Here is a 26,110-nt window from a genome sequence, read left to right on the forward strand (position 1 = left end):
AACGTTACTCTATCCGGTCTTGTTTTGGGCCCACGAGCTCCAGACTGAACATCAGATTGTTTTCAATTAGATTTTAAATTAGACCCAAGTTAGACCTCCTGACTTTATCAGGAAAATATTTGCTGACGTCACAGAGAAAGCAAGCCCAGACCTTTCTACACAACTTTTTTTCCAATTACAGGAGTCTCCCCCTGCTGGCTGTTGCAAAGAATACAAGCTGAAGAAATGCTGAAAAGCTCAATCAATCTTTTGCATACTGTCTATGCTATGCACAAGACAAGTAATAGTCTCAGTATAAAACAGGAAACAAACAAAAACCAAAACCCAGGCAAAGTAATAAATATCATGGATTTACAGTTTATTAATCAGTTAAAAGATTCATGTAGTTACATCCTACTGAATTTATGTGTTATAAACACTCTATTATTATATCTTTTGCAGACATTTTCTGTTTATGGAGAAGGACACTCTGTTCAAAGCAAACATTTCTCAGAGGCAACATTTGGAGCCTGCAGGATCCGTTCGTCCCTTACAGCAGGGCGCACTTGGCAGCATCAAACCCAGGGCAGATCCACTTGTTGCTGAACTTTTTGTATCCCTCGGCGTCGCTCAGTGTACTTCCTGAGCAGAGAGAAGCAAACAGGCATTGCTGATGTGATTTCATATTTCGCGGTAACATCGAGCGATTATTCCACTTACCGTCCATCAGGTTCTGCATGCTGCAGTAGTTTGTGCCGTTATCAGCTGGATCTGTGGAGAACTCAGACACCGCCTCTCCCTGCTCGTCAGAAACACGTTGGTTTGTCAAACAAGAAATTCTGGGATTAAATCTGATGAAATGTTCAGCGTTCTGATTTTATCTCCGATCAAGCATTCCACCATACTTGTAGTCTATAATTTATACACAGTTTATACACGGTCACTTTGCAATTTGTGGACTGCTCTGCGAGGAACTGAAGGTCGTTCACTTTCTTTGTTCTGGGAGATGTGTGTGTGGCTATGATCAGGTTGGGAGCTGATGACACAAGCTGTCAAGACATGTCAAGCTGATTGAAGTCTGACAATAACATTTTATGTAACACAAAGTGCCAGAAGGAGTCAGACGAGTTTGCAGGCTTGGCAAAATGACAGCTGAAAGCTCAACCTGGGTTTGCCACTTATCTCTACTTTAATTTTAATAACTGTACAGTACTGTTATGGTAACTATTGTCTATGATGTAAATATGTAAACATTTTGTGTGCTTCTGTTCTATGTCTTGTATCCTGCTCTGTTCGTACATGTGTCTTTTTGCTCCTTTTACAACCAAATTTCCCCTTGTGGGACTATTAAAGGATTATTCTATTCTAAAACATTAAGGCACCTAAACAGTATATCTACAGGAACTGCTTGACCAGGGGAAAGTCCTGCTATCAAGTTCCTGGCGCACAGGTTTTATGCTGATGTTAATGCCAGAGAAGAAACTCTGCAGTTTGTTAGCTTTACATGGTCTGACACGTTCAAGACTGAGTTCCTGTGGTTTTCTAAATACTTCTACTATGCAATAATACCACTTACCGCTGTGCTACTTTCAGTTTCTCCCTTGCAACAACTTTACAGCAGGCAGCAGGTAGTTCTGCATGTTTGATCTGGCAGAGCTTGTGGGTCTTTGCTTTTAGCAGTAACTCATTCATTTAAATAGATACATCAAGAAAGAGATCACTTTACCCAAATCCCATAAACAGCATTTATAACCTACATAGCAAATGTTATTAATGGTTAGCACATGCTTCATCTTCACTGAGGGTGAAGTTTGAGGTTTTTTAGTATAAAATATTTATCCCATGCTTTAAAGAATAGGAAGTGATGTGTCTGACCTCATAGGAGCACTGCTCTCCTGCATACAGACAGCTTCTACTGATCTGCCATGCTTTGATCTGGCTCACGAGCCTTTCAGAGACATTGCTGCAGGAGATGCCAAAGAGCCTGCAGAGCAGAGCAGTGAAATTATTCAATCAAAATGTGTTGACAGAAGCACAAGAAATATCAACTTCACTTAAAGAGAGATGTTACTTTAAGAAGAAAAAATGGAAACTGTTCTCTGCACAGATATGACTAATGTGAGTGCACAAACACGACAAAGAACACTGAATTGAACATCACTGCAACAAAACTTCTGCATCTGATATTAATAACGCCTTGGATTCGTTTTAGGAAAAGGTGCACTGCAAAGTGTATAATTCAACATCTCAATTCCACACACAAATCCTCAAAGACGATGCACGTTACCATTTGATTTTGCAGTGTGCAGTGCGTTCAGCCGGAGAGATGCTGAGTGTTGCCCCCACAATCAGAGATGAAGATAAAAAGAGGAATCTCGGTCCATACTAAAGGCGGGTATGCTGAAGGTCGGTTTGTAGTGTGCAAACGTCTCCTAAGTGTCTGCTCAAACTGTCCCTGGGGTTTAAAAGAGCACCCGGCTCATGTGGAAGACTGGAGGAGGTCAGTGTAAGGTTGATTAACATGGCCTGTGCCGTGGGAGATGGGACAGTTATATATGCAATTAGACACAGCTGGTTATTTCTGTGTCTTTCATTCTGGATATTCAATACTTTGAATATTTTTGAAACTGATTTCCTGCTTTCTGCAGTCAAGCATTTCCATGGAAGATGTGTTCAAAGGCGTGAAACTGGATTAAAACACAGCATGTAACCGTGTAAGAAACCATTCTCAGCTACACACATTCCTTTAGTCTCCTTTCTACCTCCCAGGATCAAACTTTGGGTGTTTTGTGAATGTTTCTTTTTCTTTTAAGCAAGCAAAGAAGACTAAGAAATTCCGTAGTCTCCTCTGTGGTTGCTGTCACTTAACCTTTTTTGCTTTGTTACACTTGTTTTTATCATTATACGTTTGTTAATGTTTTTTCTTGTATTAAACAAATCTTGAACTGATCTGTAGTGCTGTGCAAACGTCTTGAGCCATTCTTCCGGTCTTTAATTTTTTAATGAACACACTGTCAATGCAGTAAAAGTATGCTTGGATAGAAAGATACACAATGGTTACCATCAGTCATGGATTGGCTTCCACAGAGCTCAGACGTCAACTTTACTGAAGCAGTGTGGGACTATCTTGACAAACAACAGAACAGCAAAAACATCCCAAGAAGAACTTTGAGTGTTTCTCAAGAAACCTGGAAAAATTACAGGAAAGCTGCCCAAGAGAGTTCAGAGTGTGTTGAAGAATAAAGGCACAAACTATTTTTACTGCACCCATTCCTAGCACAATACAACTTTTTCCCCAGTGCTGCAAGATGTGTTAATCAATTATATTCCTTGTTAAATGTAAAATGATCAGTCAGGTTCTAGCTGTAAATCATAGGATCACTTGGACACAACTGAAGTTGAGAACAGCTGCACAGGACTCTCCCAGGTTTTTTTTAGTGCAACGACAGAGCTGACTGTGGTCAAACAGCATTTGTTATGGAGCACTGCATGCTCAAAAAAGAAACCTTTTAATCTCTTTGGCATAACTAGAAATCTATGAGACATGGTTTAGTTTTGGTTGATGAAAAATAATGAGGCGAACGAAATCATTTGCTGTGGGTAAAAAATGGTGAAAAGGTGGGTCAAAGTGGGACAAGGCATGAGTGTGTGTTGCCATCTAGTGGCTGAAAGTGGAAGTTTCCATTTGAAAACCTTCAGATTCACTCCGTGATTCCACTGAAATGTCCTTCCAAGACAAAACTGTGACAGTTTCCCTTTTGTCAGACTCCACCCTCAGTCTCAGCTCAGATGGTTCTGATAAACAACAGGTTTTGGTGTTACTGTTCAACTTTAGTCCTATGACGAATTCATTATGAAATGAGTAAAAGTGGCTGTCCGAAGTACAAAACAAAACCTTTATTATTGATGACCATGTTCATTCCTTCATTCCATCTCCTGATGGCTGTTTCCAGCAGGATAATGTGCAATGTGACAAAGATTAAATCATCTCAAACTGTTGTTTTTTTAATATGACAATGAGTTCACTGTATCCAGATAGCCTCCACACTCATCAGACCTTAATCCAATAGAGCGCCCTTTGGGATTTGTTAGAACAGGATTTTCACATCATGGATGTGAAAAATCAGTTCAGTATGGAGCAAAATGTTTGAGGATTGTTTCCAGCATCTTGATGAATAAATGTCATAAAGGATTAAGAAAGGTCAGGAGGCAGTTGTACCTAATTAAGTGGCCATATATCCAAACAGAAGACAATGTCTAAAACATTTTGCACAAAAATAATCTAGGTTGTCTGGACATAAAATGTATCAAAAACATTAATTTACTTTTATAAATAAAAATGATAAATTAGCATCTAAAATTGTATAAAACAACAAGAAGAAGAAGAATGGAAGTACGCCCATTTTCAAAACAAGTGCTCTCTCCACCTTCTTTGAACTGTGTTGCTGGCATGAACTTTAACAGATTTTCCAACTGACAAACAAACAACATCACAACTCATCTTACAACTTGTTTTAATTTATTATTACATTTAAATGATTTGCACATCATTACATTATGTTGTTCCAGTTTTATACAACAATTGTTTCCATATGTTTTGTAGAAACAGAGGTCTCTACTACAAAGCAAATTCAGCACAACAACAGTATCGTTGGATTCACTTACCCTACCACCGAGCATCAGGATAAAGTGTCACATAAACCTGGTTATCGACTCACTAAGTTAACACAAATTTAACCATTTTAACAGATGACTGCAGCAGCAAATCATTCAGCGTGATGGTAGATAACAGCTCAAGCTGATTTCATTTGGGTGAAAATTGGGTCAAGATCAAAGTCAAAGGTCACACCAAATGTAAAAAAAAACAGTAGATGCGTTATATTACCCACAGTTTTTATGGACTTCAAACTTCACAGAAATATACTTTGCCTTAGAGGACATGCGTACCTGTTACCACCCAACATTAAAGTTGCCTTAAAAAAGAAACCATATTGAGTATAATATAGTATACGAACTGGCACGGAGAGAACCGTTTATTCTCTCCACTTCAGTTTTTATTCTCAAAGGTAAGACATCAGCATGTTGTTATAAAAGCAGGTTGGTGTCAGCATGTTGTAATTAAAAACATCCAAATGTTAGTACATCCCCTGCTTCTGGGGCTGCACATTAAACTGGATCTATGTAAACATTAAAGCTTACTGTCCCACAGCCCATTAAAAGAGAGCTGGAAACTGCTTCATGTATACTTCCATCGGTGTAAAGGAGACTTTACAGCAGATTTGAATGAGGTATTCATATTTTCTGCATCATTAAATGAATACATGCAGATTTCTGTGACATTGTGACGCACAGCTTGTGCTTCATTCAGTGGTTTTAGAAAATCACAGCTTAACAGCTTGCAAATATGAACCATTTACTCCTGGCAGAGAATCTGTGTTGTGCTCAAAGCATGTTGTAAATAGAAGAATCAGCGCTTTCAGAAAATTTTAAACCAAAACTCTGAACAACCTCTCCCATCAGCTTTACTTTTTAATCTCTCAGCTGCTTTTGTTTGTGCTTTTAAGGGTTTGAGTGTAGAGATGAAATTGTAATGAAGTTATACTGCAATATACTATAACCCAGTAAGATGTAAACCATCACTGTAGTACAGAAAACTCAGGGTTAACCCTGAAGTTATCTGGTTACGACAAAACCCTGTTTCCTCTGTTTTGGATACTTAGTAACTCAGTTTGATCACAAAGCTACAGATTTCAATTTCAAGCACTTTGATTCATCTTTAAAACAGCTGAACCGCCCCATCTTCAGGTTTTTGGACATTTGTCACACACAAGAGCTTATAGCTACTTTCATTCTTTACAAGCAATTCATTGCACAGAGAGAGTGGCCTGTTTCTGACATACAACAGGTTTAAAAGAATTGGATTCTTTGGTCATTTTTGTTTCGATATTCAATGTTTATCTTTCATGTTGAAGACGTTGCCTTTTTCAAGTATTAGAAACACATCAGTTTGATTCCTCTGTTAAAGACTAATATAAAACCATCACCTGAAAATGACTATAAATATCTGCTGAAGTGAACTTTACATATCCCACTCAGATAACCGAGTCGAGCTACGATCAACACAAATCAAACGAGTAAAGACGAGCTTGTGAGGTGTCAGACTTTGGTGATGTTTCTAATTTTCAGACTTATATTGGAATCTGGTAGGTTCTGTCTGATGCGCTGGACAAGCTGAAAGACATCATTTTTAAACCCATTATTTTGAGTCGCTCATTGACACACATACAGAACTGGCTGTTAGAGCTTATTTTGTAAGAAGACAGGTACCTCGTTCAAGATCGGCTGAGCTGTCGTCTCATTTAGATCAAATGGGGCAGCGTACTGAACATAAGCCTGAAGGATCGCCACGTCTGAAAGATCAACAGAGAAAAATTAATCAAAATCAGACCTTTGATTTCAGGCCTCAGTGCAAATTACACACTACAATTTAAAAGGCACTTACATTCTGGCGTATAAACTGCAGACGTTGCTCCTTCAAAAATGATGGGAACTGCTGCTGAAACGAGCACAGTTAAGGTCACATTTCATATCTAGACAATTTGAACTTATTCACATTGTTATTTAAAAGATCGATTTTGCATTTCCTTATGATCCCTAAAGAGTAACTCACTGGTCTGTGCAGGCGTTCCTGTTACAGTTACTGAAACATGAGCAAAGTTAAGGTCACATTTCATATCTAGACAGTTTTAACTTATTAACATTGTTATTTAAAAGATAACCATTACATTTCCTTATGATCACTAAAGAATGTACTCACTGTTCTGTGCTACAGATGTGGCCAAACATCCAGCAAACAGGATCAGCAGCAGCATGTTGAAGCTTTATTCCAAAGAAAAGAGGGAAATCTGTTCAGGTGCAGTATTGTTCCCGTAGTCTGTCTGGCTGCTTTTAGTCTGTATGAGAGACTAATAGTGTTACAGAGAGGGAGTGGCCTGGTTGCAAAACTTCCTTGAAGAATTGGATGAGCACGAACAATAGGGTCAGAACAAACCATGTCATGAAACATGAGGAAGTAGCACAGTTTTCAGACAGTGAGGCATTCCTACTCTTTAAAACATTCTCAGAAAAAAAAACAGCTATCAAAAAGTCAAACAGATTGTCATACACAAAGAAAGCACATAAAACATTTCAGCTGCTGCTAAAGCTGGGTAAGAGAAACAGGTGAATACCTTTCACACTGTGTATATGTAGTGAAGTAGGTAGTTTAGGAAAGCTTTCAAGGTACCACGGTCATACAAATACTCGGAGAGTGGCTTGTCAATAACATTTTATTGAGAACTCTTTGCGTATGTATGTACTTGTAAGACAAAACAAGCAAAGAAAAGGAGAATCCAAAGAAAAAATTCAGATTACACTAGATTCACAGAGTCTGAAAATCTAACCGATTCAAGATTTACTCTGAAATGAGTGCGACACACCAAAAAAGACACAAAAAACAAATGATCCTGAACCTACAAACTGAAAACATAAACACATCAATGCACTGGTCATTCTCTGCAGCTTTAACTCCAAAACTGAGTAGTTCTGAATGGTAAAGCAGCAATCAGAGGAGAAAGACACTAAAGCTTCTTTGACTTTCTGCTGCTGCTTGAGCTGCTCGCAGAGCTGGAACATCTGGAGGTGGTGAGAGGAGGGGAGGTCGCAGTCAGATCCAGGCTCAGTTCCACCGTCCTCAGTGTCGGGGAGTGAGGCGCAGCGGTCCGGGGGCTGGCGCTGGCTGAGGATGCCAGAGACCTGCAGAGGAAAAAAAAAACATAAAAATGCAAAAGAAGAAGCTTCTTTGGAGGATCAGAGGTTTTATTAGGAACGGATGAAGCCTGACCTGAGAGAGGTGGAGGAGCGCGGGGAACTGTTCTTGGAGCTCCGCTGGCTGGCAGGAGTGGGAGAAGGAGAGGGAAGAGACAGACTGGCCTGAGAGAGAGAAAACGTTCAAGTTAAAGGAGCTTCAACAGTAAATCAAAGCGTTCAATAATCCTTGAAGAACTGTACCTGCAGGAAATACTTCTCCATCACTGATCTGAGGTCAGGATTGCCCTCCCAGGCCTCATTCAGCATCCTGTCCACGTTCTTGATGAATTCCTTCAACTCCCTCAGCTTAATGTCTTTCTCTTCGAAAGTCTCGTCTTTGGTGCCCTTTGCTGAGCGGACTTCTTTGGTCAGCTTAGAGAACTGGAAAATCAGCAGAGCAGCACACATTTATAACATGGCGCTGCTTCGTTCTGCTGTTGACTGCTCACAGGTGCAGCAGGTTAACAAATGTGCTTAGAAAACATGATGCAGTTGGACATCAAACCTGCTTTGAGGCTCTGTCAATTTTCTGCTGCTGGGAAGTAACTTCTTCGTTCATTTTGCTGACGAGGCCATGTTTGTTCTCTATCTTATCTCTCTCCATTCGCTCTTCTTGTGGCAGACTTTCCAACACATTGTTCAGGTCCTGAAACCAGAGTGCGGTGTACACACACACACATATAAAAAGAAAGCATTCACTGAGGCACACATACACAGTGATTCATGCAAGGTTAGTTACACTAGATGACTCAGATAGTTTTTACAAAAATTAACTGTTAATAATACTCTGCTATATGATACTCAAGCTACTTTTTCATGCTGGAAATGAGAACAAATACCAACACAGATTTTTTAACTCAAGAGGATTAAAAATGGCAAATAACATTTTACTGTATAACTGCTGTTGACCTGAGACTGGTTCTTATAATGTGAAAACTAAGCAGCTCTCACACGGAGCTTATTATTAATTGTTAATTAAATTGTCATTAAACAAAAAGATACAGATTAAAAACTCCAACCCGCTCGATCAAATTCTTGTTTATTTAATAGATAAACTGATGGACAATATGCAGCTGAGAAAGATACTTTCAGCTCTTTCTGAGCTACACAAAAACACACCTTCCCCCATATATGTGCGCATAAACCAGGGACGCCAAACTCCTTTTACATCATGAGCCAAGTGCAGTGGCCTGTTAAAATTCCCTTTCTGACAGCGTGAAGAAGATTAACTACACATTTAGTCCCCGAGATATCTTGATAAAAGACAAGGAAGTGCAATTTAATTTAATTTAATTTAATTTAATTTAATTTAATTTAATTTAATTTAATTTAATTTAATTTAATTTAATTTATGTTTTGTTTTTTGTTTTTTTGCCTGTCCCGTTTGGATCTTAGGCCATCAGAATTGTTGTCTGAAGGCCATTAAAGATGCCATATTGGTCCATTTGATTGACCTTTATTATAATTATGTATTTATTTGATTTGATTTTCGGTCGTTACAGACGGGACAGACATGACTGGGGGATAGGACAGGGAGACAGAATGAAAGAAAGAGAGGGAGAGAAAGAAAGAAAGAAAAATGGAGGGGAGAAGAGATGGTGAGAAAGGGGGGGGGGGTGCAATTTTAAAAGTACGTCTCAGTTTTTCTACATGATGATGATGAAAAAGAACTGCTGTAGTAAATGAAAGAAATGTGTCTACTGGGCCAGACTGGAGTCTATGTTAGGCCAATTCTGCCCCTGTGCCTTGTTTTTGACACCCCAGCAATAAAAAAACAAAGTCATCTGCAGGTTAGCACTAAACTTCATGAATTGTTTCACCCCCTGAAACTCCTCTTCAGATGTTGCATGTGATACTTGTGATACAAAAGTAGCTTCCTGATTGCATAGTTTCATCTGTTATCTGACAGATAAATACGGAACCAGCATCCCAAGTAGTCAAAGTCATCTTTCATTTTATCAGCAAAGAATAGCACCAGCTAGTGGTTTCTACAAACACAGGAAGAACTGAGTATACAAGACTATTTTAGACCCAATTCAAAACACATTAACACACTAAACTGCTTTATGTGTTTAGCCTGTGTCAGCCTTGTGCTGAACATTATGATGACAGACTTCACCTAATTCCGAATTAGCTTGAGGTATTCAGCATTTAAGTATGGGTTGCTTTTTCTTAGTACTAGCAGCTACTATAAATAGCAAAAACCTGCATATCCTGTTGAAGCTCTTGGATCTGCCTTTTCTTATAGTTCAGCGTCTCTTCACCCACATTCAGCTGCCCTTCCAGTTTCACTTTTTCCTGGTACATTGGACCTAAAGAGGAAAAAATGACATAAATCATAAAACTTCCTGGTGATAAGGGACTTTTGAGTTGCTGGTTTGAGTTGCTAATTATTCCATCCACCCTCTCATACATACTGGATTCATTCACTTTGTTCAGAGACTGGCGAAATGCAGAGTTACTGTTGTTGAACAGCTGGATGGTGTTCTCCAGAGCTCTGTTTTCCAGCTCCACTTTGTGGATTGTAGCATCCAGCTCATCGCCTTTCCTCCTAAGCTCCTCTTTCTCTTGTGCAGCCTGCAGAAAAAGCACAGAGTGGTCATTCAAAGTGATTGTGTGGTGCTGTGGGAAAAAAAATCAAACCACAGTCTGCTTTAACACAGCAGTGTGTGTGCAGACTTTTGTGATGTAGTAAGCCTGCGATTTCGCCTCTTCTCCCTCAGGAGGTGCCAGGGAAAGGCTCACAATCTCGAAACATTTCTTCATCGTGTCAATCTTGGATAGTTTCTCACTGAGTTCAGCACTGAGACAGAAAAAAAATCTGCTAAACCAGATGCAAAACTCAACTGACAGCAAAGTGAATAGTCTTGTTCTTTTTGTCCCACCTGAGTTTCTGCCTCTCCTGCTCACTGATCTTGAGCTGCTGGCTGAGCATTTCTTTGTAGACCTTAATCTCATCCTCCCTCTCCTTCATGGTTGTTTGTAGCTGCAGCAGTCTCTTCTCCAGCGACAGCACGTTGTCAGCCTTGCTGTACAGAAGATCCCTCACACGTTTGACCTCTATCTTTAACATTTGGTGCTCCACTTTGTTTTCCTGACGAGAAACACATGAGGTTAACAATAACATGTGTGGTCCATGGGGTATCCATTTCCATGTGATCAGCAGAAATTTGAATGTTTTCAGTCCTAACCCACATTGGTTAGTGAAGAAAAAACAGGCTAATTATTTACTATTTATTAAAAAACCCATTGTTTGACTCATTATTACACTTTTGTATTCCACAAAAAGATGAGACAGCATGCTAACGCTAAACTAGCCAAGAATCCAGAGTGTTGTTAAAGCTGAGCGAATGCAGACCCCACCCCGTCAGCTGGACCCTGAATGTGTGTCCTCATTAGGATAGGGATTTATGTTGGTGTGTGGGACTGTAATTCAATTCAATTCAATTCAATTTTATTTATATAGCGCCAAATCACAACAAAAGTCGCCTCAAGGCGCTTCATAGATACAGAGAAAAACCCAACAATCTGTAGAGTATAGAGACTGTAGAGTATAGGGTTATACTTATAAGTGTTTCAGGTCATTTTTCAGAGAAATGTGAAAGTAATGTAACAAGTTAGTTTCTCCTGAGGGTAATTAAGTTATGTACTGCATGTGTTCTGTGTAGTACAGACAGTACATTACTTATTTTAAGTGACAACACCAACAATGATCATAGCAAAGAGTAAAAAAATACCTTCAACACGCTTAAACATTTGACCACACGGCATGCAGTCAATTTGCATGAATGTAATGTCTTTGAAATAATGGTGTTGACTCTCACAGTGGAGCTAATGAAAACCTAATGAGAATCAATAAGAAACTGCTAAATTCTTATCAATTCCCATCCCTACTCCTAGGGGGTCATCTGATTGTTGGGTTGTCTCTGTGTTATTGGAGGGTCTTTAAAATAAAAGCTGAATTTAAATTATAATGGTGAACATAGCACACCACAACCACATGCCTATGAGCACGATGCACTGAATTAGCCTCCATCAGTTAGTTACCTGCTTCCTCAGTCTGAGAGTCTTCAGCTCCTTCTCACTGGTGTTACGGATTAGCAGGAGCTCCTCCACCTTACTGCTCAGATCTCTCTTCTGAGCTTCAGACTTCTCAATCTCTTTCCTCAAACTGCGAATATCATCCTGCCAGAGACAAACAAATGCAATATGTCAGATGGGATTCATAAAAAGGCAGAATAGTACGGCGAAGCATCAGATCGACCTCAGCCTCCTTGAGAGTGTCGGTAAGCATTTTGGCTTTCTTCTTTTTCTCCTCGAGTTCTTCGGTCAGCTCAGCGAGCTTCCTGTCGAGCATTTTCTTTTCTTCTTGGTTAACGTCGCCTTTCAGCTTTGCCAGTTTTGTTTTTAGGAAGATCATCTTGCAATTCTACACACAGCAGGAAACAAGTAAGGAAGGAAGGTTTAACGTGTTGGTGTTTCAGCACCAGAGTAGTGAAAGCTGGGTAGCGCACACGTTCGTGTCTGTGCGTGAGTGTATGATTTTTGCTAAGCGTGCCTGTTCACTTATGGTCATCTGGTGTCTAATCAGGTCCTGTTCCAGTTTTCTGAGCTGACTCTCCAGGCTGTTAATGGTGGATTTACTCTTTGAAACCTGCGAGATAAAATCCTTCTCCTTTGTCTTAACGGCCTGCAAACGCTCCTTATGATGCAACAGCTCCTCCCTGCAGTCACGCAGCTGGACATCCAAGTCCTGTAGCACAGCACAAGCAAAGGGTTACACAGCAGGTCTGAGGCACTGAGCTCTGAGTCTGCTCATCTGGGTTCTAGCAGGTGAATTATTAAAAAACCCAAATTTTAAAAAATGAAATTTAAATCATGCTACTTCTGATTAAACCAAGTGATCATCTCGATTCTATTACATCACTGCAATTACAACAGACCTTTAATGAGCCTTGAGGTTTCTGCAGCCTTCCCTTGTATGGTGTTAATATAACAGTACAATCAGTATATTTAGTTCATGCTATTTAAATAACACTGTTTTATAGGTTTTTCTTTTTCTTGTATGTCTTATTCATGCCATGAAAACAAAACCAACATAATAACGAGTGTAGGCAGAAATCCTTAGACAAAGTTCTTATTCTGTGCACAGTTCTCTTCTACCTGGATCGGATTTGGCAGCTCACCTTGATGGCCTGTTCCTCATCCTTAAGAAACTGATCCATCTGTGCAGCTCTCTCCTCCTCACTAAGGGCTGTCTGAGTCACCACCTTCAGCTTCTCGTCCAGTGCAGCGTTGTATGCCCTAGCCTGCCTGAGTCTACAACACAGACACACACACACAGGCATGTATATTTAACAAGCCCTGCAAAAAGGTGCAGATTTATTAGATCACCTCTAAAAACAAAAAACACAAATATTTTAGACATTGTCAAAAAGTTGTTGAAAACTAAAAATGATATTGTTATTTTTTAGGCAAATAATAAACAGTATTCGTGTTTTTATACCCAAATATGAGCGGGCACACTGGACTTCTCTAAGAGGTCCGAAAATAATTAACAATCAACCACTCAAACTATTTTTTCTGTTCAGTAAATAATTGTAATTTGCCATCTTCATCAAATAATAATAATAATGTGCTTTACTGTTTTGTTTTGTTTTTTATTACATTTTGATCATTTAAAAAAAGAGCTTATGCATACTGGTGGATTAACTGTTACAGAAACGATAAAAAATAATTTTCATAATTACCACTACAGTTAATTTGGGGCACTGGGTGCCAATCTACCTGGCATGTGTAAAAAATTAGTTCTTCCCCTTTTTAAATTATGAATTAACTGTGATTAACCTCATTATTTGGAAAGCTGAGTCCAATTTCACTCACCACGATCGTGCCTGATTACTGGCAGAGCTGTTAAATCAAGAAATTGCTTAAACAGAAGCCATTTCTTAGGCTTTGGGCCTCCAGTGAACCACAGTCAGAGCCAACAGCCACAAACGGAGAACAGTGGTGAACTCATCCAGGAGGTCACAAAACAACCAGAATAACATCTAAAGAACTGCAGGCCTCACATGTCTCAGTTAAGGTCAGAGGTCATGATGCAACAATAAGAAAGAGACTGGGCAAAAATGGCACGTATGGGAGAGTTCAAGGATAAAACCACTGCTGACCAGAAAAACCCACAAAGGCTCTTCTCACATTTGCCAAAAACATCTTGATGACGAGACTTTTGGGAAAATATTCTGTGGACTGACAAGACTTTTGGAAGCTTTCCGTCCTGTTAAACTAACACAGCATTTCCTAAAAGAACATCATACCAACAGTCAAACATGGTGGTCGTAGTTTTAACTTTTTACTTTTATAAATCTGCATTTTGTATTTGCTCCAAATATGTTTGTCTAATATTAAAACTTTTTTTGATGATTGGAAAATGTGTGTGTATGAAAAAAAAGAGGCCAAATACTTTGCCACAGCACTGTACAGTATACATGCAGTACATGGGAAAGAGGTAAAACATCACAGTGCTATTTTATAGGCAGGGATGTGTCGTAAGATTCCACTGACTTGTCATTTTTATCCTGGATGTCTTTCTTCATTCTGGATATCTGGGATGTCAGGGACTCCACGTCAGAGGTTGTTCTGTCCAGTGTGTTTTTGCAGGTATTCAGCTGCAGGACACAAACATGAGCATTGACTGACAAGCTCTTAGAACATGGAGATACTACTCCTTTACATACAGCACAGTTTGAGGAACTGACCTCATCCTGCAGCCTGCTGCAGTTACTCTCCTGCTCCTTCAGATCCTGTCTCAGTTTTGCTCCCTGTTGGTTGGTGAGGGTTATCTTCCTCTCAGTTTCCTTGTTGTTGCTCCTCTGAGTATCTAGCAAGTTCTTCTTCTCTGTTACCGTGGCATTCCTTTCCCTAATAGCCTGGTTCAACTGAGCAACTTGCTAGAATGATAAAGGAACAACACAGGTATTACTCGCGTGTACTTGTCAATGTTAATTCACATATTTCTTGGCTTTCCCTTATGTCTTTTATCAGCAGAAGTGTAAATCCCCATGTAAATGACCACGGCAGACCCAGTGGCATTTTGATCATCTTTATTTTACCGGTTGCTGTACACACAGACACAGAGCTGCAGCTCTCCCGCTGCCAGTGCAACATAACAACAACAACCACATTCACCAAAACTCCAAACTGATTGCATATGCTGTGCAGATGGGTCAATTGCACCTGCAGCAGCATCGCAAACCACGCCCGGCCACACCCCACACTTTACCAGAGCACACTGCTGCATGTCTTCATCCCGTTGCATCATCTGCTTGATAGTGTTTTCCCACTGGTGGATGAGTTGCTGGGCCTCCAGGTGTGCCTGCTGCTGATTCTCTGTAGTCTTATCCAATGCAATCTGTTTGGACAGGAAAAGAAGCAGCAGTCATCCTGAAGGTTTTTGTAACTGCTTTGGTTTGTCTGCTGAGAATCAGTCTTACATTACCTGAGCAGATAAAGTCTCAGTCGACTCTTTGACCAATGCTTTTTGCTTTTCTTTGGCTTCCAGTGTCTTCTTCTCTATAGCCAGAGTGAGTGACTATAGGAGGAGAGATCAGACAGTTGTTAGCAGAGGGTGAAAACAGCTTGATGATCCATATTCCAGAATTTATTTATTTTTTAACCTTGATCTTCTGCTCGTCCTGCTGAGCATACTTGATGATGGCCATTGTGTCCTCATCTTTACGCGCCGACTCCTCTAAAAAGGCATCCATGGTCTGCTTGTCCCAGTTCATCTGCTCCATAAACTCATCCAGCTTTTGCTTGCCCTTGAAGATGTGATTCTGGCAAGATGGGCAAAAGTTCAGAAGATCATTTTGGTACCAACAGCTAAACTAAGCCAAATCCTGTATATGATGTGTATATACAGATGTTTATATACACAGACCTCTATCATGTCTTTCCTCTCTGCTAAAGACTTGAGCTCTTTCTCCATCTGAGCAGCCTCCTGAGCCTGGCGACCTGTCTCTCTATCTGAGAGAGCTGTCAAGTGTTTCTCAAACTCTTCCTCTCTTTCCTTTGCCTTGCACAGAGCCTGTGAGCAGAAAAAACATCAGAATAACAAAGTAACACACCATGACACAGTAACTACAAGCCAGTTACAAAAGTCTCACACACGACACACACTGGTACGACAAATGGTAAATTCACAATATGCTCTAATATTCTCACCTCAGTGTTATCCAGCTCTTGTTTGGCATTCTTTAAGTATTCAGTCATTATCTTCTTGTGATCTTTATTTCTCTCAAGCATGTGCTCCAGCTCCAGCAGCTCCATCTCTTTTCTGCGAATCTGTTGTTGAGCACAAGAATGTTTGAATGTTTGAACAGGGCTAAGCAACACTTAGCCACTTACCAATTTTTTGAAAAACCTTAGGACTTGTGAACTCAGGCACTGCTACAAAGGGGTCTACATCAGGGATGTCAAGCAAATGAGGCCAGAAACAGCCTATTGGAAGGCTCTGGTTACAGCTGTCAGGGGGTTCAAGTCTATTCCAGCTGCAATAGGGTAAGAGGCTGGGCAGACCCTGGACTGATCAACAGTAAACTGCAGGGCTTGTTTGAATTATAATCACTAAAAATACAGGTACAGAAACTCCACATTCGTCCTGTGCTTTGTAAAGTGAAGGCTACATGTACTGACAAAAGACTGAAAAATAACATATATATTTGTAAAACTGCATTTATTAACACTTCAGCTGTCCTTCCTCTGTTTTAGATAAACATAAATTGCTTGTTCATTGAAGGAGGAAAAATAACTGATCAAGAATAATACTCTGGTGATGGCTTAAAAAAATGGGACCCAAAGAGCCTTTCCACTATAAAGGGTGTTTCGGATTTTGATTTTAATCATTGCTGTTGCTCAGCAGAGAACTTACAATTTGAACTTAGAGAAATCAAAAATCCGGGGTGGAGGGGGGGTTTAAAAATATATAAAAAGCATAATGTATAAGTGGTCTGACCCTTCTGGTCTAGATACTTACAGCGTCAATATAGCCCCAAAACAAGCATATTCTCTATTACATTGTGCACCGTATATACGATATATATATTCTGGCGTTTTTGTCGTAAAGTCAGAGAGGACGCAAACAGAGCTGACAACAAAGTATGAGTCCCCAAGCAGAATTTATTTTACGTTGTGAGCATTACAGTCATTCAGAGGCTCGTTCAGAGATCCCGGATTCCTCTGTTAGACTTGTTTGACACTTTAGATTACTTCACTTACTAAAACTATTTGTTTAGCGGTGAGATAAACAGTTACTACTTTCCCACACTCACCTCCTCCAGCAGAGCCTTGTTTTCAGCGTTGGGCTCGGGGATGGCAAAGTGCTCATCCCAGCCTGTGTCAGGCAGAGCTGTGTTAGTGCTAGACATCTTATTCTGATAAAGACAGCCTCTCTGAGGGGGTTAAAGTAATACTTATTTCCACTAAGATTGTGCCAACTCCAGCTTTTAGCTGTTCCGCTGTTGCCGTCTGTTGTCAGTCGCCCGTAGCAACCACGCATCCATATAAACGCGTCAACGGAAGTAAATAACGCGAGACTACAGTGAAACAGCGCGCGCCCATAGAATTACACTTGAATATATGGAATGAAGTTTGAAGGTTAAAAATCATAATGACAGCTGAATTTAATTCAGTTGCATCAGTTTGTGGGTGCATCAGTTTCACCAAGGGCTTTGTTACATTACTACTTACTACTAAAAAAAAACAGGAAGTACTTCTTATGGGACAACTCAAAATGTCTTTTTTTTTTGAGAACTTTAGTTTTAACATACAGGGGGAAAAAAATACACTTAAAAAATTATACATTTTTTTTCTCTCTCCCTGTAGAATGAAACACGAATATATAAAATGAAACTTGCATATAAAGAAAATGATCTTCTGAATTAACTAAATGAAAAGTGATGTCAAAGTTGTTTCCATTTTTATCACTTCTCTTCCTCTTTGAGATGTGCTTCAGCCTCTGCTTGAATTGCCATCTCAGTTGACATCTCCATCAGTGATGTTAAAAAAATAATACAAAATCCAAAGACCCGTTTCAACTAAGCATATTATAGCCTACCTCTCTAATTCTCTAACTGATTAATTACTATTTTAGGAAACAGCTCTTTGAGAATCAGTTTGATTTACCTAAAACCACAGGTCCATTAAGGTGTAACAACCTCTTAAACTTAAAAAAGCTTCTAATAGTTATGGGGACATCATAAAAACATGGCATCACATATCAAATTTGCTCCTTAATGTAAATATTTAAAAAAAAAAAAAAAAAATCAGCCAATCACATAGTAGCAACTCAATGCATTTTATCATGTAGACATGGTCAAGACAGCCTACTGAAGTTCAAACTAAGCATCAAAATGGGGACTAAAGTGACTCTCAATGCGACATGTCTGTTGGTGCCAGACAGGCTGGTCCGAGCATTACAGAAACTGCTGATCTACTGAGAAAATAACCAGTGAGCAGCAGTTCTCTGCCTCGTTGAAGTCAGAGGTCATGGGAGAATGGCCAGATTGTTTTCAGCTGATAGAAAAGCAACAATAACTCAAATAACCCCTTGTTACAACAAAGGTGTACAGAAGAGCAACTCTGAACATACAACACATCTAGCTTTAAACTACATGAGCTACAGCAGCATTAGACCACAGCAGGTGCCTCTCGTCAGCCAGTAACAGGAAAGTTTGGCTACAGTTCAATGAGAAAGATTGCCTGGACTCAAACTGGTTTCATGAACACCACAATGAGTTCACTGTACTCAAATGACCTCAACTCAGTCCAGTGGAATGTGGTGGAACAGGAGATTCTCATCATCAAGCCAGCAAATCTTTGTCATGCTGTCATGTCAATCCTGATGAAAATCTTCGAGGAATGTTTCCAGCACCTTGTTGGATTTGTGCCACAAAAAATTAAGACATTTCTAAAGGTTAATGAGGTATTTGGCAATAAACCAAACAGAGACTGACTTTCAATGTCTCATTTTCTCTTTCTAAGTATAAATGCACAGAGGCTTGGCAGCTTTAAAGAGACCAAACTGAATTATTTATTTTATCCTTACGCATTCATGTTTAAACAAACAGCATTATGATTTAAAAAATTACAATCAATGTTTGATACTGACTTGTAACACAAACATATCATAAAACCAAAATCAGGAAATGCACACTAGTATTAAAATTCAGTATTTAAAGAACAACATCCTCTTTGCAAACCCTTGTGTTTACATTACAGTTCAAGTGTGTATATCTACCTGTATCGGAGTGCGACCACATCAGAGACCCACGTGGGATCAAATGGAGACTCCTCTCTAGTTGGCTTGAGCGCACACAAAAGCCCAATACTTTAGATAAAAGTTTCAAACTATCACGTGTTAACTAACAAACGGATATGCCTTTTGTACACACACATAATATATATAAAGTCTCTGCTGTGTAAAATATTTCAGTCCTGAGGGTTGAAAAGGCAACATAGTTCCCAGCTCAGTGTGACTCCACCGTCCTCCAGTCACTGATTTTGTAGAAACCTCTCATGGCTGTTACTTCAGTGAGAGCGGACCTTAAACTGCAGTGCTTTTGGTTCCGATGTGTGGTCGCGCAAACTCCACAAAATCATCAATAAGGACGGGCCACGCTCCTATCGAAGAAGCAAAACAGATTCAGCGATTTGACTCTGAATAACACGTTTCAAGACATGACTGCCAACGAGAAATCTACAAACCTTCCTCGTCGTAATTCGACATGTCGTCTGTGATCATCGTGCTGAAGTCTAGTAAGAGATTCCAAGTGTCCTTAGGAATCGATCTTTTATGGTGTTCCTGCAAAGGATGAGAGGCAAAGTTTATTTACGAGACACGATGATACCTGCGTACTTAGCATAGCCTTGTTATGATTTATTTATTGTAAACTTACAACTAAAAATTTGTTCCACAGGTCCAGGAACTTGAATCTTCCCGGGAGAACTAAATTCCAATATGCAATTGCCATTTCTAAATCTGTAAGAAAAACAGTATTCAATCAAAAGAAATTCACCCAAGAAAACAAAAACAGCCAATGAGCATTAAAAGGATTCTTACCCAAACCTTTCTGGCCAGGATTCTTTGCAAAATTAAATGTAAACTGGTAGAAGTCCTTAAATTTCCTTGAGTCCTTTAATTCTTGCTCTATCTTAGGCAGCTGAGCTTTTAGCTTCTCTATGCTGTCACACCTGCAGAAGGATAAAAAACAAAACACTGTTGCTGTTCAGTGGCTAAAAATGAAGCGGCAAAATGTAGCAACTGGTTTATATCTGACAAAGTCCAAGCAGACCCTGAAGCCTTTACAGTTGTCAGAGATTTTATAGCATAAAAATGTAAATTATCAAAGAACTTTACTTTGGTGTCGCTGTTTCCAGAAAAGTTGGGGCAGTGTGTAAAATGTAAATAAAAGCAAAATATAATAATCATCAGAATCGTTTCAGCCCCACATGAAACTGATGTACAAGGGCGACCCCAAAAGTAAGGTCTCCTATTGTTTTCGAAATACATAGGAAATACAAAATAGGAGACCTTACTTTTGGGATTGGCCTCGTAGTATAAGGAGGATCGGATCAGATCAGATAAAGACTGATATATATTCTTATTACTTTTTGAACAACATGCTCATTTTTATTTATTTATTTATTTATCTTTAGCAATACAGTAAAAAAAACAATTTAAAAAATGGGTCAGACCAGAAGAACAAAGCTAGAAAATCTTTGCAACCCGCAAAACACCACCTGGTGGAACAGCTCCCAGCTAACTGGGTTAATAACTAACATGATTGTGTGCAAAAGGCTCCCATGAGCCACATTAGAGCATGCAGAAGGGATAACTTGCACATCTGTGAAGGCACCGTTAATGCTTAACGCCACGTGAAGGTTTTGGAGCAACATATGCGGCCCATTCAGATGTACGGACATTGTATAAAGGCGTGGCTAAGATTTATCAAGCACAAGTTGTTGTGTTCAATAGACACATCCTGGACAATCGTCCATTTTGACACTAAAATTGACCAAAATTTGCAAAAAAGACTCAATGCTTTATTCAGTATGACCTGAAATGCTAAATGCTAAGCCCATAAGCTTAGCAGAAACTTGTTTCCAGAAGTTCAAGTAGAAAGCCGTTTTTCCACATGGGACCAGAACTTCTCTTGTAACCACCTCTATCGCCTCCTAGAGGCCATTAAAAAGAATGCAGGTTTTTCAGACCAGGAAACTGCGACCATTTTTTATACTACGTTCAGATGACAATTTTTACAGGAAAGGATTTTTTTTTCACTTTAAGAATGTCAACCCACAGTCAGCACGTACTGCATTAGCACGAGGCGAGAGCTGAAGAGCACTAACGGTGACATAAAAAGAGGCGATGCAACACAGTGGGAATTATGCCTCTGTGCCAAAATCTTTGATATGTGATGCTGATATCAAATTTGATATTTTTCAAAAAAAACAATTAAATTTGTTACTACTCAACTTCTAGTGTGATGTCTTTTTACTATTTTTTAGGAAATACAGCATTTAAAAACTTTTCCAATCTAAATTCTGTTTTTATTTACATTTACTGTGCTCAAACAATGTGGGAAATATGTTTGCATCTTTCTCCAAATAAAATCACAAAATAAGCATTTTTAAATGAAAACGTGCATTTGCACAACAATCCACCCCATCAGTCTTACTTAAAGTTACACCAGTGTTTGAATGATTGTTGCCTCCTTTACAGAACACATAGGAACACAGTTTGCCCCCCTCTGTTGTTTGTTTTTCTCACCCCTGTTCTGTCATGCCTTCCATGAACTCCTGTTTCGAGAACTCGCACTGCGTTGCTGCCCTGAACTTCCAGGCGATGAGAAGGACGCTTATACTGGCAGGGTCCAAACCCAGGTCGTCACAGAATTGCTGGATCCCATCAATGCCTATTTTGTTGTCGTCATGAGGATCTAAGAACAAGAAAAATGAATTAACTGATTAACCATTCAGAGTATTAATTTCAGTTCGTTAGTATTGTAATGTGTAATACAATCCTGTGCTGTGTATACAATTTCTAACCAATGGAAACATTATAGCGGTGCTTTTTCTATACCTCTGTATCTGTTGTACAGCTGCTCAAGCTTCTTCTTGTCTAAGGCCCCCTTTAGATTTGAAATGTAGAGCTCTGGACTTTGGAAAAACTTATCTGTGGCAACATCTAGCTTCCAGTCATTCTGTGCCAGGCAGGTCACTGCAGTCTTCTCACTGGATTGTGTAAAAATCATGAACTGGCGAACTTTATCCTTCTGCGAGGACTTCAGCTTGTTCTGCACAGACACAACACACAGGGCATATACTCAAATAGCCAAAATACACAAATAGCTGAAGGTATGAGGCAGCAACAACAATGTGGAGTAATTTTTTTACGTATTAATTCCCTGTGCGACTTGCACAGAATGGGAGATTACAATAACACTGCAAGGCGTACCATCTGAATTTTCACACAATAAACTAGGGCTGCCCAATTAATCACATTTTAATCTCAATCACAATTTTAGCCTCCCACAATTAAATGAATGTGACTGTGCAATAACTGAAATGTGTGCTTCACCAACAAAACACAGAGCAAAAGCAAATCAAAAGCTCACTAAATCAGCACCTGACCGCGTGCCTGTGTGTCTCAATTAGAACTGTTACCTTTGAGCCTAGTGAGCCTATATAGTCTGCACATCCATGCAGCTCAAAAAGACACGCTGACATCAACAGCCAATCAAGATTCTATTTGGCCAAATATTTCTGTCCACTAAACATAGTGAGTAGTAAAGGCTTCGGGTAAAGGGTAAACATACAGGACAAACAAAAGATTTATCTCCTCGAGCAATTACTTTCCTAAAGTGGCAGTGCTGCTAGAGATAAGATCTCCCATATGTGAAGTACACTGCTTCGAGTTTTATTCACATCCATCATGCAGGTACACTGAATGGAGTGAGAAACTTTATATTTTGCTTATAGGCAATGCACATGGGCCAGGTGAATAAAGACCTGATGTCTCTGCAAAGATTAATTTATAAAGTTGAATTAACAGGGATGTAGCATAATGTAAATGTGAAAGAAGTGCACTGCTGATTTAAGTTTGTATTAAGTTTTGAGACAGCGTTTTTTCCTTCTCTGAGGCGTACTAAATTCAGGTGACTTTTGTATTTTGATACAAAAGTTGTGTCCACGCGAAGATATGAAGGCGGTGTCTTTACGTGGCACTGCAATAAAAGCAATTCTGTAATTGAAAAAATGATAAATAATTGTTATCTCAGTACTGAACGAAATAATCGTGCCGCTCTTCAATAACCACAAAGGGTAGGCTAGCTGTTAGCTACAGTGAACTCTGGCGAAACACATCTAAATCACAGTAAGAGGGAACTAGCAGCGATGTGCTATGCTGATTGCATTTACCGACTTTTAGTGTATTGACTGGCGGTTTCCTTGTCTTAATATCAATACCACTGATAAAGTTACACATTCCACACGATAACGATCTAAAAGTTGTGTCATTGTATGTGTTTAAATGATAGCAATCGTAGTTAGCTCACTGTGCTTGTTGGTTAGCCCCACTGTGAGCTACTTAGCTAATGCTAAAGGAGAGGGGGCTGTTTGTTTTCATTATTTCAGGCGAATTTAAGGTATTAAAAGCAGTTTTAATACTATGATATGAATCCGAAGAGATGTGTTTTTATACGTTTATGTGAATGGGTACATGTTATATTGGCCCCTACAAACAATAATAAAAAAAGAGTAATTTCATACCATGTTTGTCACTGCCGGGCTACTCTTCCTCCCATCCAGCTGGCTTAGTGCCCGTAAAGTTTTTACAAGTCGCGTAAAAGGTTTTTCCGGTTGAATCACAGCTCTTCAAAATAAGAGCATACAATTTATAACCTATAACCTATACAACTTCCAGAAGTGTTAATTATCGATTTTTTGTTCCTTATCAAACATACAATACATATCTAAAGATATTTAAGCAAAACAAATTTAAAGTTCGTTCTACGTTTTGAAATAGCAACAAGTGTTTTTTTTTTATTTTGAAGCAAGTTATCGGAAACGACTCGACGATTCATCCAAAGAACCTCGTTCTTCAATGTCCGACATACAAACAAGTCTCTGGATGTTTACAGTTGTTTTGCGAAGATTTCAGAACAAATGGAAGTCCTACCGACACAGGTTTGTACCTTGGGTAGTCTTCAACCTGTCTAAAAATGAGAAAACACTGCGAAAGGTGACTGAGCGCTCGAAAGATAAGCTAGTCTCCGATGAGGAGGTTTCACGGAGCCTGCTGACGCTCTTCAGAGCCCTGTTCAGGAAACATGGGTTTCATCAGAGGCACTTCCAGACTCCATTTATGCTGCAGCTAACAAGTGAAGCAGAGCAGGTTGGAGGAGATCCGGTGTGCGGACAGGATGCCATGTTACAGACACTGGGATTCTGCATTGAGCGGAAGCCTAGCACTTTACCCTTCGCAGGAACTGGAGTCTTTGTCACCAAGGGATCTGTACCCAAAGGAGCAACAGTTGCAATGTATCCCGGGACTGTTTACCAACCCTATGAGCCCATTCTTCTTCAGTCCATCAGAAACCCCTTTCTTTTCAGATGCATTGATGGCATCCTGGTTGATGGGAATGACAAAGGCATCTCTAGGATGGTGTTCAAGTCGTGCAGTGGAAGAGACAGAATAGGTCCTTATTTGACCAGCGACACAAGCTGGCTGACAGACACTCCCCATAACCCCCTGGCTGTGGGTCAGTATGTGAACAACTGCTCCTACGAGAGGCCTGCCAACGTGTGCTACCAGGAGTACGACCTGCCAGACAAGTTTCCCATTGAGCTCCGCCAGTATCTCCCTAACGTCAACTACAGCCAGGGTACACAGAGGCGTCTGCGGTGTGTTGTGCTAGTGTCGCTCAGGGACATTTCAGCAGGGGAGGAACTCTTCTCTAACTACTACACCATTGTGCATTAATATAGTTTCCAAAAGCCTGCATCTGTGAAATTCAAACCATATCTCCACTGTATTTAATTAAAGAAAAAAAAGGAAAAATCCAACCGCTCCCTTTGTACACTGGAAAAAAGGCAAAGCTTTTTGTTGTTGGTTGCTTTAACAGAGCAATTTCGTAACATTTGTGGATGAATAAAGTATTTGTAATCTTATTTGACATGTGTACCACAACCTTTTCATTGTTGATAAGACAGTAATTTCACTTAATATTAAGTATATAAATTATGGTACCCTACTTACTTGTGGTCTTTGTGGTTCTAGCAGAAAAGAAAGAATGAAGTTTCCCTCTTATTGGCTGAGTCAAAAGTCATCACAAGTGCTGGTTTAAGAGTGGTGCGCTGATACTGCCGGATGGTCCATAGAGTTGCTCAAATGTTTTAGCTAAAAGCTTAAACTGTCTATGGAGTTTAACATCAAATAATTAAAGTGTTTCCTATTGAAATGCACTGAAATAGAGCGTAGAGGTAACAGAACTACTTGTGCAATTCAATTTCAATTCAGTTTTATTTATATAGTGCTAAAATCACAACAGCAGTAAGATTAAAACTCTACAATCATAGAGAGAAAATCCCAACAATCAAATGACCCAACAGTGGGACAGAGAACTCCCTTTTAACAGGAAGAAACCTCAGGCAGAACCAGGCTCAAGGAGGAGCAGCCATGTGCCGTGAGGGGAGGAAGACAGGACAAAAGACACACTGTGGGAGAGAGGCAAACATAAAAATAACTATTGATTAAATGCAAAGTGATGTATAAACATATAGAGAGTGTGAACAATAAACAGTCAGTGAAGTGTAACTAAGGGAAGGTTTGGGGTTAGTTATCCAGCCCTTACTATAAGCTTAATCAAAAAGGAAAGTTCTAAGCCTAATCTTAAAAGAGAGCGTGTCTGTCCCGTTCCACAGAAGAGGGGCCTTAAAGCTAAAGGCTCTGCCTCCTATTCTACTAAGTATCCCAGGAACCACAAGTCTGAGAGCGGAGTGCTCTGTTAGGGTGATATAAAGTCTTGAAGATAAAATAGGACCTGATTATTCAAGATCTTGTATGTGAGGAGAAGAATATTAAATGTGAGTCTACATTTAACAGGTAGCCAATGAAGAGAAGCTAATATGGGAGAAATATGCTCTTTCTTTTTCTAACAATGCAAGCACGACTACCTGAGATCAAATAAAAGCTGGCCATTGAAACAGCTTTGCTGTAGGGGAA

The 26,110-nt window shown here is 39.6% G+C and overlaps 4 protein-coding genes and 1 long non-coding RNA gene across 6 annotated transcripts; 1 reads left to right on the plus strand and 4 right to left on the minus strand.

Moving 5' to 3' along the window:
• Nucleotides 1-529: 529 nt before the first annotated feature.
• On the minus strand, nucleotides 530-2,959 carry LOC118453920 (uncharacterized). The gene is made up of 6 exons (XM_087831334.1): nucleotides 2,948-2,959; nucleotides 2,267-2,364; nucleotides 1,855-1,963; nucleotides 918-1,028; nucleotides 700-778; nucleotides 530-621 (listed from the first exon to the last, which is right to left on the minus strand). Exons 1-6 carry the CDS (start codon nucleotides 2,957-2,959, stop codon nucleotides 530-532), a joined length of 501 nt encoding a protein of 166 aa, XP_087687460.1.
• A 2,698-nt stretch (nucleotides 2,960-5,657) lies between these two features.
• LOC148097761 (uncharacterized) lies at nucleotides 5,658-7,191 on the minus strand. Of its 2 annotated transcripts, none has more exons than XR_015716811.1 (4): nucleotides 6,797-7,191; nucleotides 6,482-6,532; nucleotides 6,307-6,389; nucleotides 5,658-6,210 (listed from the first exon to the last, which is right to left on the minus strand). It is a non-coding gene; the product is annotated as an uncharacterized LOC148097761 (long non-coding RNA). The 2 variants fall into 2 exon arrangements; XR_015716810.1 differs by having other exon boundaries at nucleotides 6,482-6,535.
• Nucleotides 7,192-7,289: 98 nt separating this feature from the next.
• Nucleotides 7,290-17,380, minus strand: ccdc39 (coiled-coil domain 39 molecular ruler complex subunit). The gene is made up of 20 exons (XM_006786841.3): nucleotides 17,157-17,380; nucleotides 16,051-16,170; nucleotides 15,767-15,913; nucleotides 15,504-15,662; nucleotides 15,326-15,418; nucleotides 15,110-15,238; nucleotides 14,586-14,777; nucleotides 14,392-14,495; nucleotides 13,014-13,146; nucleotides 12,386-12,580; nucleotides 12,092-12,256; nucleotides 11,875-12,012; nucleotides 10,713-10,921; nucleotides 10,507-10,630; nucleotides 10,245-10,404; nucleotides 10,033-10,139; nucleotides 8,333-8,473; nucleotides 8,029-8,208; nucleotides 7,862-7,950; nucleotides 7,290-7,773 (listed from the first exon to the last, which is right to left on the minus strand). Exons 1-20 carry the CDS (start codon nucleotides 17,250-17,252, stop codon nucleotides 7,599-7,601), a joined length of 2,856 nt encoding a protein of 951 aa, XP_006786904.2. The 5' UTR covers nucleotides 17,253-17,380; the 3' UTR covers nucleotides 7,290-7,598.
• Nucleotides 17,381-18,892: 1,512 nt separating this feature from the next.
• Nucleotides 18,893-23,727, minus strand: dcun1d1 (DCN1, defective in cullin neddylation 1, domain containing 1 (S. cerevisiae)). The gene is made up of 7 exons (XM_006786842.3): nucleotides 23,656-23,727; nucleotides 21,968-22,181; nucleotides 21,656-21,824; nucleotides 19,946-20,076; nucleotides 19,782-19,864; nucleotides 19,591-19,687; nucleotides 18,893-19,506 (listed from the first exon to the last, which is right to left on the minus strand). The coding sequence occupies exons 1-7, from the start codon at nucleotides 23,656-23,658 to the stop codon at nucleotides 19,430-19,432; spliced, it is 774 nt and encodes a 257-aa protein (XP_006786905.1). The 5' UTR covers nucleotides 23,659-23,727; the 3' UTR covers nucleotides 18,893-19,429.
• A 249-nt stretch (nucleotides 23,728-23,976) lies between these two features.
• On the plus strand, nucleotides 23,977-25,056 carry setd9 (SET domain containing 9). Its single transcript, XM_006786843.2, has one exon. The coding sequence runs from the start codon at nucleotides 23,990-23,992 to the stop codon at nucleotides 24,866-24,868; it is 879 nt and encodes a 292-aa protein (XP_006786906.2). The 5' UTR covers nucleotides 23,977-23,989; the 3' UTR covers nucleotides 24,869-25,056.
• The last annotated feature ends 1,054 nt before the right edge of the window (nucleotides 25,057-26,110 follow it).

The sequence above is a fragment of the Neolamprologus brichardi genome, chromosome 18, assembly GCF_056152115.1.
Source record: "Neolamprologus brichardi isolate AB-2024 chromosome 18, ASM5615211v1, whole genome shotgun sequence".
NCBI classification, from domain to species: Eukaryota; Metazoa; Chordata; class Actinopteri; order Cichliformes; family Cichlidae; genus Neolamprologus; species Neolamprologus brichardi.